At 39.0% G+C, this 14,865-nt stretch overlaps 1 protein-coding gene across 11 annotated transcripts in view; it reads left to right on the top strand.

The window, feature by feature from the left end:
- ZNF565 (zinc finger protein 565) overlaps positions 1 to 14,507 on the top strand; it is a 34,845-nt gene extending 20,338 nt beyond the window's left edge. For all 11 annotated transcript variants that reach the window (XM_025421678.3, XM_025421674.3, XM_049110316.1 and 8 more), the window contains 3 exons: positions 2,815 to 2,941; positions 3,608 to 3,703; positions 10,778 to 14,507. In XM_025421678.3, coding sequence (XP_025277463.1) covers positions 2,815 to 2,941; positions 3,608 to 3,703; positions 10,778 to 12,045 — 1,491 coding nt within the window. In that variant the 3' untranslated portion in view covers positions 12,046 to 14,507. The remainder of the gene's footprint in view (positions 1 to 2,814; positions 2,942 to 3,607; positions 3,704 to 10,777) is intronic.
- The last annotated feature ends 358 nt before the right edge of the window (positions 14,508 to 14,865 follow it).

The following is a 14,865-nucleotide window of genomic DNA, read 5'->3' on the forward strand; positions in this document are numbered from 1 at the left end:
TATGTATGAGGTGGAGTCCAACTTCATTCTTTGCATATGAATATCCATTTTGTTTTAAAAACTGATTTTTCCCTATTGAATTGTCTTAGTTTACTTAACTTAATATGTGGTAGTCCTTGGGGAACTGAGCAGCATCTTTCTTCAGAACAGTTTTGCACCAATGAGTGTTCTCAAACTTGGCACACTAATTTTTCACATGGGATTTCCCCCAAGTGCATGAATAATATTACTTTAAATTCCAGGCTTGGAATACTCTCAAACCTTGAGAGTAGGGTTTGTAGATTGGCAAGGGAAATTATTGTTAGTAGTAATAGTGATATCATTAATGATAATCCTTTTTTCCCACCTGGAAGGCAGAAGGTTCCTTGTTACTTTTTTCCAACAAGGTTTTCATTCAAGCCCAACATTTTACTGAGAGGATCCTCTTCTAGGATCCCAGCTTTAAAGTGAGAGTCATGGATTCTTACCCCATTTCGTATGTTTCTTAGGCCACATACTGAGGTTAATCTCCAAAATGTTTTACTTTAGAGTGGCTCCTGCTAACATATTTGCTTATCTCTCTGTGTTCAATTTCATGTGTGTGTGATGTGTATTTTTCTCATGTTGTTAGCTCTGAGATTTAATTTTCCTTACCTTCCTGAGAGCTTAGAGAAGCATTAAATAGGTGTTATAATTTTTCCAATGGGGCAGCCCTGGTGGCGCAGTGGTTTAGCGCCGCCTGCAGCCTGGGGTGTGATCCTGGAGACCCGGGATCGAGTCCCACATCGGGCTTCCTGCATGGAGCCTGCTTCTCCCTCTGCCTGTGTCTCTGCCTCTCTCTTCGCTCTCTCTGAATGAATGAATAAGTAAATCTTTTAAAAAAAATTTTTTTTTTCCAATGCCTAGGTGTTTGCAGTAGAAGCCTCCCTCACCCTTGCAGTATAAACATGGTCAGAGCTGGAATGGTTGGTCTTGGTTTCAGTGTGTGGTGACATCTCCTTCTTTATAAGGCCTTCAGGATAGGGACTGTGATTGGGAACTTAAATTACAGAAAGTTCTTTGGTCTTGCAAGGGAATATATGAGAAACAACCATAAAATGGTCATTTTTGAGGTTGAACAATATGTGTTGATTGTGGGTCAAATTTATGTGACTAAGGTACACCTTCTATCAGCTTTCTTATTTCAGGAACAAGGAGAATTAGACAGTGAAGAATGATAAAATAAGCATTAAAGATTTTGCAAATCTTGTTTAAGGTAGATGCTCCTAAATAAGAGAATGATTATATCTAATAGGATATAAGATGCATTGTTATACAACAGATAAAAATCTCTGTGTTTCCTATAAAATTTGCCATAACAGAATATATGCTTATGATATCTAACCAACTGCTTTTCATTGGAGACCCTGTCGGCATTCTCAGCAGTTCTTTATTGTATGGAACTGTCCTGGGTATGTGGCCCAGATAAATCAGGACACTTAACATTCCTGATGCAAGACACTAAATGCCAGCAGCACACTGCCCCCAACCCCAGCCAACCTCCCTCAACATTGTGACAACTAGACCATATCCTGCATGATCCCAAATGCCTGAAGTGGAAGATATAACCTGGATTGAGATCCTCAAATTAATTATAAACCTGAGTCTTCAGGATAGTTTTAAAACTTCTATAAATCCTATATTTTAAGAGAGTTTAATAAGACATTTTGGATTCTATCTTTTTCATTATCTCCATGGAGAAATGGTAAAGGACTCATTTTTAAAGACTTTACTTTAAAGGCTCTTGTTTCTTGTATTTTGTCTATGGTATTTTATTTGTACGATCCCACTTACCTAGATTTTGCTCATTCCCAGACCCATGTAGAAAATAGAAGAAGAGTCCTACTATATGAAAGAGGTTTTAGCTCTAGCTTCAGGAATATTCAAAAGCATGTAGGCCTCTAGTCAAATAAAAGTGCTTATTATACTACCTTCATGGCATAGGCATTCCATCCTAGCTTGCTTTTTTTAAATTATTTTTATTTATTTATGATAGTCACACAGAGAGAGAGAGAGAGAGAGAGAGAGGCAGAGGGAGAAGCAGGCTCCATGCACCGGGAGCCCGACGTGGGATTCGATCCCGGGTCTCCAGGATCACGCCCCGGGCCAAAGGCAGGCACTAAACCACTGCACCACCCAGGGATCCCTCACCCTAGCTTGCTTGATCACCTCCTTCCTACAGCGCCACTCTCCATCTCCTCTCTTTCGATCTTTCAGACATTTTCCTGGATGAGTCGGGTTGTTAACATCTGAACATGCTCATCAATTTTAACCTCATTTATTTTTTTAAAATATTTTATTTATTTATTCATGAGAAACAGAGAGAGAGAGGCAGAGACACAGGCACAGAGAGAAGCAGGCTCCATGCAGGGAGCCTGACGTGGGACTTGATCCCGGGTCTCCAGGATCACTCCCTGGGCTGAAGACAGATGCTCAACCCCTGAGCCACCCAGGCGTCCCTGGCTGTTATGCTTTAAAAAAAAAAAAAAAAAAAAAAAAAAGCTGATCTGTCAAATACTAAAATATTTATGGGTAAAATACTATGATGTTTGGTATTTGGTCTGTGGGATCTGCCTCAAAATATACCAGTAGTAAAAAAAAAAAAAAAAAAAAAAGAAGAAGAAGAAGAAATAAAACAAGATTTGCAAAATCATGTTAATTGTCAAAGCAGAGTGATGGATTCATGGAGATCATTATCCTACTCTGAATACTTTGTTGTATTTTGAAATTTTTTGTAATAAATGAAAAAATTAAAGTCCTTTCATTTACTAGTAATGCATGGGTTTATTATTTCAGGGATTGGTAACATTCAGGGATGTGGCCATAGAGTTCTCTCAGGAAGAATGGAAGTGCCTGGAACCTGCACAGAGAGACTTGTACAAGGATGTGACTCTGGAGAACTTCAGTAACTTGGTCTCACTAGGTAAGGATGCAGGTTCCCAGGGCATACAACATAAGGAAGTTGTTACCACCTCTGGTAAAGGGAGAAAACTTCACTGGACAATGGTGAGAGCTGGAGTCATGGAGAAGGGCCCAGCTCGCAGCAATAGTAGCAACTTCCAGAACTCCTTGGTCAGAGGAGGGAGGGAGAGGGATAAATACCATGAACTCTCTCATTCTACCCACTGGCTTCCTGCTGATTCTTTCCATATGCTAAACCCAATGAGAAACCATGGAGCCAGAATAATACAGTCCTGTCAGGTGAGCTGTCAGGGCACAGAGCAGGACCAAGAACAGAGAGGAATGGCAGTGGGGAGGAGAGGGCAAATGAAGAATGATCACCATAGTTATCTACTCTAAATAATTCTAGACTAGCCTTCTGGAATTTCTGGTATCTTCATGATGAATATTTAAGGACACTTAGAAGTTTCTGGCTGAATTTCTGTTCTCTGTTCCCAAGAGACTCGTTTGTGCTTTATGGAAGTAGAAGTGGGTAGTTCCATGGTCACCTCTGTCTTCCTGTCCTTTGAACAAACTTTACTCCTCCTTCATTCCTTCCTTCATAATGTCTCTCTTTCTTGGTGACTAAGGGACTGGGTTTGAATTTTGGAACAGGACAATCATGCTCCATTTCTTTTCCTGTAAACAGGACTTTCCATTTCTAAGCCTGATGTCATTTCCTTATTGGAGCAAGGGAGAGAACCCTGGATGATTACAAATGATATGACAGGACTGTGGTGTCCAGGTGAGCGAGGGGTGATCCAGTGGGGGAGGACATTGGGAATAATAGCCAGTGGGTGTGTAAACCAATAGCAATAACTTAAGTTATTGTTGAGAAGCTTCCCTCCAAGCCATATAGAAAACTGTGGAACAAACAGCCTGAGACATGCAGACACAAAAGAGTAAAGATCTTATCAGCATCCCTTGCCCTTACCCCCTATTAGTCCCTCCCTCTTCTTTCTTCTTGCATATTTTCCTCCCATTTCAAAAAGGGACATGTTCCCTTCTTCCCCAGCGGCTGCCTTTTTACTTGTACTTTGGATCCTTTTTCCTGCAAGTAACTTCATCCCTTAGAAACTTTTCTGGCAGCCCTGGTGGCTCAGCGGTTTAGTGCTGCCTTCAGCCAGGGGCGTGATCATGGAGGCCTGGGCTCGAGTCCCGTGTGGGGCTCCCTGAATGGAGCCTGCTTCTCCCTCTGCCTCTCTCTCTCTCTGTGACTCTCGTGAATAAATAAAATCTAAAAAAAAAAAAACCTTGTTTTGTTTTTATCAAACAGCTCACTTTACCCAATTAAGCAATTCATTAATTCCCAAATGTTTGGGAGAGAAGATTGTGTAGTGGCTAAGGGCACTGACTTGGGAATCAGACTGAGTTCAAATCTTGTGTCTGCCAATTACTAGATTTGTGAGTTTAGATAAATTGCTTAAAATCTCTGTGCTTCAGTTTTCTCCTCTGCAAATGAGATAAAAACGGAGCCTTCCTCATATAGTTATTGTTGTGATTGTTATAGGAATTAATAATGTGAAAATGCCCAAAACAATGGCAGGCAGTAGTGACCACTAAGTAAAGATTATCAAGTGTTATTAATTAGCACGTGCTGCACAATATTGGAATCTTTGAATACTTAATCTTTGAATACTTTGAATACCCTCTGCAACTTCTCTGTTATTGTTGTTTATTTTCATCTGGGATTATTTTTTCTCTATCTAAAGAAAACCCTTAAAATTTCCTTTTGTGTAGGTCTGCTCAACAAATTCTGTGGTTTTGATTGCATGAAAATGTCTTTTTTCTATCTTTCTTGTAGGATATTTAAATGAGAATGGAATTCTGTATTAGCAGTAAATTTTCTGAGCCCCAAGAACAAATCATACCACTGCCTTTTCTCTTCCAATGTCGTCACTAAGTCAAGTTGTTCCAATTTCGCTAAATGTTCTCCACATATATTTTAAACTAGTATCCCTTGGGCAATATACTTGCCTTTCTGTTTACCTCTAACCCTTTTGATTATATTATTCAGAACTTTGTGTCCTTTTAATTTTGTCTGTGCTGGTGCTATGAAATTCTGAGAGCTGTTTCTTGTACTATAAGTAATGTTACTGCATTTTACACTTCTATAAAGATGAATTTTAGATCCTTGTTGCAAGCTGTACTTTCATCAGTATACTCCTTTCTTTATTATGTCACTTGGTGCTTTTAACCTTGAATTCTGTTTTTTTCTGATATTCCATCAAATGCCCTCTTTTTGTTGGCTTAAAAATTATGACATCTTTGCTTATCCTTTTTTAAAAAATTATTGCCAGGCAACCCAGGTGGCTCACTGGTTTAGCGCCACCTTCAGCCCGGGGCGTGATCCTGGAGACCTGGGATCGAGTCCCACATCAGGCTCCCTGCATGCAGCCTGCTTCTCCCTCTGCCTGTGTCTCTGCCTCTCTCTCTCTCTCTCTCTTTCTCTCTCTCTCTCTGTCTCTCATGAATAAATGAATAAAATCTTAAAAAAAAAAAGAACAAGGGATCCCTGGGTGGCGCAGCGGTTTGGCGCCTGCCTTTGGCCCAGGGTGCGATCCTGGAGACCCGGGATCAAATCCCACGTCGGGCTCCCGGTGCATGGAGCCTGCTTCTCCCTCTGCCTATGTCTCTGCCTCTCTCTCTCTCTCTCTATCATAAATAAAATAAAAATAAAAAAATAAAAAAAAAAAAGAACAAAAAATTTACTATGTGGTCCTCTACAAAAAAATTTATTGACTGTTGCCTAGATTCACCCTCACCCCAACCCACTCTGATTTTGTTTTAATGAATTCTACTTTCATACCATCATTGTTCTTATAATATTTCATAAATTTATAGTATGCATTATTCCTCACTAGCAATAAAGATGTAAGCCAGTCATCTGCATGCTATGGTTGGTGGGCCATCCAGCCTGCTGCCTGTTTTTATATGGCCTGTGAGCCTATCGAATTCTGTAAATGTCTTCGAAGGGGTGCATATACACAATTAAAATGTTATGTGTGTGGATTGATGTTAGTATTTGGCAGTAATAGCTATAGGAAACATTTCCAAAGATTAAATAAACATAAAATCTCATTACAGATCAGCACCAACAGATGAACACTCAGCATCAATTTTGATGCTGGAGAACACTAACCTCCTAGTTCAGGTATAGCTGAACTAGCTTTAAATCACCAAGACATCTGCACTTCAGAGTTCAAAAACTGAGAACCAGCCTTCTGACTTTTCTTTGTACTTTGACTCTAACCCACATTTCCATGGGAGAGTGGACTCCAAGGTTAAGATTGATCAGGTGTGGTAGATACACCAATAAAGTACTCAAGTTTTCTTTCTGTGTTTATTACTTTCCTATGGCTTCTGTAACAAATTACCACAAACTTGGTGGCTTACAACAATATAAATTTATTATTTTGCAGTTCTGGAGATTGGAAGTTCAAAATACATCTCAGTGAACTAAAACCAAGATGTCTGCAGGGCTATATTCCTTTCTTTAGAAGGAGAACCTTTTTTTTTTTTTTTTTTTGCCTTTTCCAGCTTGCATTCCTTGGATCATACCCCCCTTCCATCTTCAAAGTCAGCAGGATAACATCTTCAAATTTCCCTCTCTGATTCTGACTCTCCTACTTCCCTCTTTCACTTAGAAGACCCTTGTGATTACAATGAGCCTACCCAGGTAATCCCTATCTCATGGTCAGCTGAGTAGCAATCTTAATTCCCCTTTGCTGTGTACTATTCACAGGTTTCCACAATTGGGATGTGGACATCTTGGCCGGGGAGAGGGGTGGGCAGCAGCTACCACTCTGTATGTCAATTTGGTTTGATGGTGGGGTTTTTTTTCCACTTTTAAAAAAATCATTTTATTTCTTTTTCCCATCACGGTAAGTGTACTCTTTAATCCCCATTCCCTATTTCTCCCATCCCTCCACCTACCTCACCATCTGGTAACCATTAGTTTGTTCTCTGTAATTAAGAGTCGGTTTCTTAGTTTGTCTCTCCCTTTTTTTCTTTTGCTCATTTGTTTTCTTAAATTACACATGAGTGAGATCAAGATCATACAGTATTTGTCTCTGACTTACTTATTTCACTTAGCATTATATTCTCCAGCTCCATCCATGTTGTTGCAGACACCAAGATTTTATTCTTGTTTATGGCTGAATATTCCATGTGCATATGTACCATACCTTATTTATCCATTCACCTATCAATGGAAACTTAGGTTGCTTCCATAGTTTGGCTAAATAATGCTACAATAATGTAAGGGTGCATGTATCCCTTTGAATTAGTATTTTTGTGTTTTGGGGGTAAGTACCCAGTAGTGTGATTCCTGGATCATAGAGTAATCACATTTTTTATTTTTTTAAAGAGTTCTTTTTAAAGATTTTATTTATTTATTCATGAGAGAGAGAGAGAGGCAGAGACACAGGCACAGGGAGAAGCAGGCTCCATGCAGGGAGCCCAATGTGGGACTCTATCCCTGGTCTCCGGGATCACACCCTGGGCTGAAGGCGGCGCTAAGCTGCTGAGCCACCTGGGCTGCCCCACTTTTAATTTTTTGAGGAACTTCCATACTCCAACCCCACAAGGGCTACACCAATGTGTATTCTCACCAACAGTGCACAAGGTTCCCTTTCCTTCTCATCCTTGCTAATATTTGTTGTTTCTTGTGTTTCTTATTTTAGCCATTCTGACAGGTGTGAGGTGATATCTCATTGTAGTTTTGATTTGCATTTCCCTAACGATAAGTGATTTTGAGCATCTTTTCATGTATTTGTTGGCCATCTGTATCTCTTCTTTGGAGAAATGTCTCCAGGGATCCGTGGGTGGCTTTCTCCTAGTATTTGTATGGTTTCTATTTTCTCTTAATGTTAAAACTATTTGGAGTTTATTCTGGTATGTAGTGCCGTAATATATGGTTACATTTTTATCGTTTTCCAAATGAGTATCCAGTTGCCCCAACATTATTTCTTACAAAAATTATTCTTTTTTCCTTTGAAATACCACCTTTATAATAAATTCAATTTCCATATAAACTTCAGTCCTATCCTGGCCTTTTGTGCTCTATTGGTCTGTTTCTAGGATCCAATATTTATTCATCAAACAACCCATTATTAAATTTTTTTTTATATTCTAGGGTTTGGTTATAATAGCTAGGAAGAAAGGGCATATTTTTGGGATGCCTGGATGGCTGTCAGTTAAGTGTCAACTCTTTTTTTTTTTTTTTTTGAGTGTCAACTCTTGATTTCAGCTGAGGTCTTGATCTCATGGTTGTGAGTTCGAGCCCTGCATTGGGCTTCACGCTGGGCATGGAGCCTTTTAAAAAAAAAAAAAGGAAAGAAAGAAAGGCTGTATTTCTACCTTTCGGGAGACTTAGGAGAAGTCTTTTGTTGACAAAAGGTCAACAGATGAATAACTAGATGAAAATCTAATTACAACTGATAAAAAGTGTTATGAAGACCAGGTGCAAGAGATGGATCAGGCTGGGATCCCTGGATGGCGCAGCGGTTTAGTGCCTGCCTTTGGCCCAGGGCACAATCCTAGAGACCCGGGATCGAGTCCCACGTCGGGCTCCCTGCATGGAGCCTGCTTCTCCCTCTGCCTATGTCTCTGCCTCTCTCTCTCTGTGTGACTATCATAAATAAATAAAAATTAAAAAAAAAAAAAGAATCAGGCTGAAATCTTTTCCAAAAATGTGAGTTTTAATCTGAGACTTGAAGGATGAGAAAAGCAGTCATAAAAAAAAAAAAAAAAAAAAAAGCAAGCAGTCATACAAAGAGCCCAGGACAGATGGAAGACCTTGATGAGAGATCTAGGATGGAAAAGACCTGCATTTATTTTAGAAAGCTTGTGGCTTAATACACAAGGAGCAAAGGAGAGAGTGTTCAATATGAATATGCATTGTCCTTGGTTAAAAGAGAATAACAACAAAGATAGGCAGGGACTCGCTTTGCCAAGAGCCTATGAACCATGGCAATGACTTTGGAATTTATTGGAATTTTTCCAGTGAATTTGGAAGTGCAATGAGGCTAGGAAAAATTTTAAGCAGGGATTTTCATTTTTATTGGCATTAGCATCATGTGCTGGAAAGTGTTTAAGAACATAAATGCTGGGGCGCCTGGGTGGCTCAGTCCAACTCTTGGTTTTGGCTCAGGTCATGATATCAGGGTCATGGGATCCAGCCCCATATTGGGCTCTGCACTCAGTGGAGCAGCTATTTTGAGATTCTCTCCTTCTGCCCCTTCCATTTTGTCTCTCTGTCTCTTTCTCTCTAACATTAATAAATCTTTAAAAAAAAATAGATGCTTTGTTTATATGAAGTGCCCAGAAACTGGCAAATTTATAGAGACAGAGTTAATGGTTCTCCGCCATTAGTGATTGGTGGGGGATAGAGGGAATGGAGAGTGATGAATGACTCATTAATGGGCACAAGGTTTCTATTTGGAGTGATAAGAATGTTCTAGAACTAGATAGTGGTAATAGTTGCATGACATTAGGAAGTATCACAAACTATTAAATTGTAGTCTTTAAAATGGAGGGGATTTGTATTTTATGAATTTTATCTCAATTGAAATATATATGGGGATCCCTGGGTGGCGCAGCGGTTTAGCGCCTGCCTTCGGCCCAGGGCGCAATCCTGGAGACCTGGGATCGAATCCCACGTCGGGCTCCCGGTGCATGGAGCCTGCTTCTCCCTCTGCCTATGTCTCTGCCTCTCTCTCTCTCTCTGTGTGACTATCATAAATAAATGAAAAAAAATTTTTAAAAAAAAAGAAAGAAATATATATGTATTTAATATATATATCTAAGTGTATATAGATATGTATATACAGGCAAGCATATGCAGAACAAGCATACCTTGGACAAGCAACCTTGTCCCTACTCCTTAGATTTTGATTCAGTCTAGGGTGGTCTTAGACATTTATTTATTTATTTATTTATTTATTTATTTATTTATTTATTTATTTAATGATAGTCACAGAGAGAGAGAGAGGCAGAGACACAGGCAGAGGGAGAAGCAGGCTCCATGCACTGGAAGCCCGACGTGGGATTCGATCCTGGATCTCCAGGATCGCGCCCTGAGCCAAAGGCAGGCACCAAACCGCTGCACCACCCAGGGATCCCTAGACATTTATATTATTAACAGTCTTCTCGGATGATTCTAATCTTTATAAAAATTGAGAAACCCCAGCTTAGTTTCTTTTCTTTTCTTGCTCCTTTCTGGCACCATATGAGCTCTCATCATATTTGTGCTTTCATGTACTCTTTAGAAATTGCACAGCAGGGATCCCTGGGTGGCTCAGCGGTTTGGCGTCTGCCTTTGGCCCAGGGCGTGATCCTGGAGTCCCGGGATCGAGTCCCGCGTCGGGCTCCCAGCATGGAGCCTGCTTCTCCCTCCTCCTGTGTCTCTGCCTCTCTCTCTCTGTCTATCATAAATGAATAAATCTTTAAAAAAAAAAAAAAAAAAGAGGGATCCCTGGGTGGCACAGCGGTTTGGCGCCTGCCTTTGGCCCAGGGCGCAATCCCAGAGACCCGGGATCGAATCCCACATCGGGCTCCCGGTGCATGGAGCCTGCTTCTCCCTCTGCCTGTGTCTGTGCCCCTCTCTCTCTCTCTGTGACTATCATAAATAAAAAAAATAAATAAATAAATAAAAAGAAATTGCACAGCAACATTTGAGACTTAAATAAGCCATTCACTTTTTTTTTAAGCCATTCAATTTTTAAGGTGATTTTCATTTTGTCTCTCTAGTCTGCTATAGAATTTTTTATTTCTCTTAAAAGAATAAAACTGCTTGTATTTCTTTTTTCTTTTTCAGAGCTGGAGTCCAGATGTGAGAAATTTCCACAAAAAGATATTTCTGAAGTAGAGTCATTCAATTGGGAGATAGTAGAAAGCCTTAAACGCTGTGATTTTGATGGCTCCGGTTTAAGAGATGACTGGGAATACAAAGGCCAATTTGAAAGACAACGAGTAACTCAGGAATGCTGTTTCAAGCAAGTAAAAGTCACGTATGAAAACATTCCCACTTTTGAGCATACATCTCTCACTTTACATCAGAACAATGAGATTGGTGAGAAACTGATTGAATGTAATGAATGTGGGAAAGCATTTAGCCGTGGCTCACACCTGATTCAGCATCAGAAAACTCATACTGGTGAAAAACCCTTTGAATGTAAGGAATGTGGGAAGGCCTTTAGTCGTGCCTCACACCTTGTTCAGCATCAGAGAATTCATACAGGTGAGAAGCCTTATGACTGTAAGGAATGTGGGAAGGCCTTTGGCCGTACTTCAGAACTTATTCTGCATCAAAGACTTCATACTGGTGTCAAACCCTATGAGTGTAAAGAATGTGGGAAGACCTTTAGACAGCATTCACAACTTATTCTGCATCAAAGAACTCACACAGGTGAGAAACCCTATGTATGTAAAGACTGTGGGAAGGCTTTTATTCGTGGCTCACAACTTACTGTTCATCGGAGAATTCATACAGGTGCTAGACCCTATCAGTGTAAAGACTGTGGGAAAGCCTTTAGACAGCATTCACAGCTTACTGTCCACCAGAGGATTCATACTGGTGAGAAACCCTATGAGTGTAAGGAATGTGGGAAGGGCTTCATTCATAGTTCAGAAGTTACTCGACATCAAAGAATTCATTCTGGGGAGAAACCCTATGAATGTAAGGAATGTGGGAAGGCCTTTAGACAACACGCACAGCTTACACGACATCAGAGAGTTCATACAGGTGACAGACCTTATGAATGTAAGGACTGTGGGAAGGCATTTAGTCGTAGTTCATACCTTATTCAACATCAAAGGATTCATACAGGTGACAAACCCTATGAATGTAAGGAATGTGGGAAAGCCTTTATTCGTGTTTCACAACTGACTCATCATCAGCGAATTCATACTTGTGAGAAACCCTATCAATGTAGGGAATGTGGAATGGCCTTTATTCGTAGTTCACAACTTACTGAACATCAGAGAATTCATCCTGGGATCAAACCATACGAATGTAGAGAATGTGGGCAGGCCTTTATTCTTGGCTCACAGCTCATCGAACACTACAGAATTCACACCGGTTAAAAAGCCTTGAATGTTAGGGGTATAGGAGCCTTTACATGGAGTTCACACCTGACTCAGTATTAGATAATGTATATGTAATGTAATTAATGTGAAAACCTTCACTTGTCACTTCCATTATGGAATATCAGATAACTCATACCAGAAGAAAATTCAATAAATGTGGGAATTCTTTTTGCCTCACACTCACTACTTACTAAGCATCAGAAAACTTATGCCGAAAAAAAATATTAATATGAATATGGAAAACCTTTTTATTACCACTCAAAATGTGTTAAACTTCTGAGAATTCCTAATAGAAAATGACCTTATTAAGATATTTTGTGAATGTGCCTTTTACCATGACCTACATCTTACTTAACATTATCTCAATTCTACCAGTTACTGACTGTAGAGCATTAGACAAATAATACAGTCTTCCTGTTCCTCAATTTATTTTTAAGCAGTGACCATTTTACTTACCTAATAGAGTTTTCCTGATGACTATCAGATATTTTATATAAAGCCTGTGTTCAATAAATTTTAGTTACCATTCTTAATAACAGTATTTATGTTGAGTTCCTGTGAGAAGAGGGCCTTATGAATGCATCAAATATCAAAAAAGCCTTCATAACCACTTATTATAAAACTTCATTCTAGAAACCATAGTCACATATAATTATCATGAGGTCTTCATGATATTTAAAGCTAGAAAGTCACAAGATTAGAAATTAACAGAAGAGTAGCCAAAAGAAATCTACCCATTTAGAAATCTAAAGCGACCTTCAAATATAACTTAAAAAGCAATAAAAAAAAATTCTACACATCAAAACCAGTTCAGTATAGCCAAAGCCATGTTCCTGTCAAGCTAAGGATTGAAGATGGGGGCTTTTGTTCTCCAAATGTGGATCTCCAGCTCCTACGCATTGCCGGTTACATACTAAGCACATTGAATGAATGGTCAACTCTAAAAATTAGAGGACAATTACCACATAAACCCAAATCAACAGGAAGAACAATAATTAAAAACAAAAAATAATAAAATAGAAAACAACAGTAGGCTTAATATGAAGGTTGTTTATTTAGCAATATAAGATGGACAATTGGCAACCTTGATCTAGGAAAAAAAAACATTTAGCATTACGAATAAGGAAGGGGTAGATATTTCTTTTAAATAGCTACTATGCATGACTTTAATATATTTGGAAATTTAAGGAGGATTTTTATAAAAATATCAAAGTTCAAGAAGATATGGAATACCTGAATAAATCAATGATTGGAGAAGGCTATAAAAAGTCAGTCTGCCTCTTTAAAGAAAACTGTTTAATCTACTGATACTTTAAGGAACAGATAGATAATCCCTGAGAGAAGCTTGCCAGTTTATTTTCAAGGCTAAATAAAATTATGATTTAAAAAAATTCAATAAGAATGGCTCCAAGAAACAAATTATAGATGATTACCATTTGTGAAACTAAATATGAATAAAATCCCCGCTAATTGAATCCTGTCTCTTTAAAGTTCGAAGCTCATTTTAAATGTAATATCTAGAATTTCACCTGTTGTGGATTAATTGCATTTTCAGAATTTTGATATAACTCCAGATGACAATGATGGGAAAAAGAGCCCTGATCCAACCCCATTGATACCTCGATCAGAGCTTGTGAGTGTCAAGAAGCATCCCCTCAGTCCAGGCAAGTGTCTGAGGTAGAGGGCCTGTTGTGTCCCCAGGCCATCCATCTTCTCAGTAATCCTGAGTGTTCGCTAGGACACCTGTATTTTCTGCATGTGTCACTGCCTACACCGGATTAGAAAGTAGTATTCTGTGTGTCATTCTTAAGTGGTTTAATGATTAGGATGACACTGAAGCTATGACGCTAAAAACTCACTCTGAGGGACGCCTCAATGGCTCAGTGATTGGGCGTCTGCCTTTGGCTCAGGTCCTGATCCCATGATCTGGGATTGAGTCCCGCATCAGGCTCCTTGCAGGGAGCCTGCTTCTCCCTCTGCCTATGTCTCTGCCTCTGTCTCTCTTTGTGTCTCTCATGAATAAATAAAATATTTAAAAATAAATAAAAACTCACTCTGAATAATTAAAACACATGCACAGGACAAATATTTTAAAGCTATGATTTGATAGACAGACACAAGTCAATCTCCACACTATCTCTGCCCCTTCCCACCCTGTACTCTATGTCCCTATCAGTATATCAAGTTCTTGTATATACTTCCTGATTTTTATGGTTGCCTAAGTGTAGATATGCACATAACACTGTTTATAAAAGTTTTTTACATAAATGGTAGCAAATTTCTATACTTGCTATTTTTGCTTATCCTTATACCTTGAAATTGGATATCAATACATAAATAGTTGCCTTATGCTTCCTTAACAGCTGCATAGTATGTGTTTCATAATTTATCCTGTCTATTTAGTTTTTTTCATTATTCTTTGCTTTCATTATCCTATAATAAATATCCTTGCATATAAATTATTTTGTATATGTGTGATATCTCTTTAAGGTAAATTCCTGAAAAGGAAGTGCTAAGTCAAAATGAATATACGGTTCTGAAACTTTCTGTTCACATAAAATCTTATAATATACCCCTAGTACCCCCATCACCAGCTAGAGTAATTATCAGCTCATGGCCATTCTTGTTTTATCTGTATTCCCAGCCATTCCCCCACGCTCATATCAGCTTTGAAGTAAATCCCAGCTACATAATTTCATCCATAAATATTTTGTATCTCTAAAATATATCACAATTTGAGAAAATATTTTCAATCCTTTAAAAAAGAAAATGGCAGGGCACCTGAGTGGCTCAGTTGGTTAGGTGTCCAACTCTTGA

This window comes from Canis lupus, chromosome 1 (genome assembly GCF_003254725.2).
Source record: "Canis lupus dingo isolate Sandy chromosome 1, ASM325472v2, whole genome shotgun sequence".
In the NCBI taxonomy this organism is placed as follows: domain Eukaryota; kingdom Metazoa; phylum Chordata; class Mammalia; order Carnivora; family Canidae; genus Canis; species Canis lupus.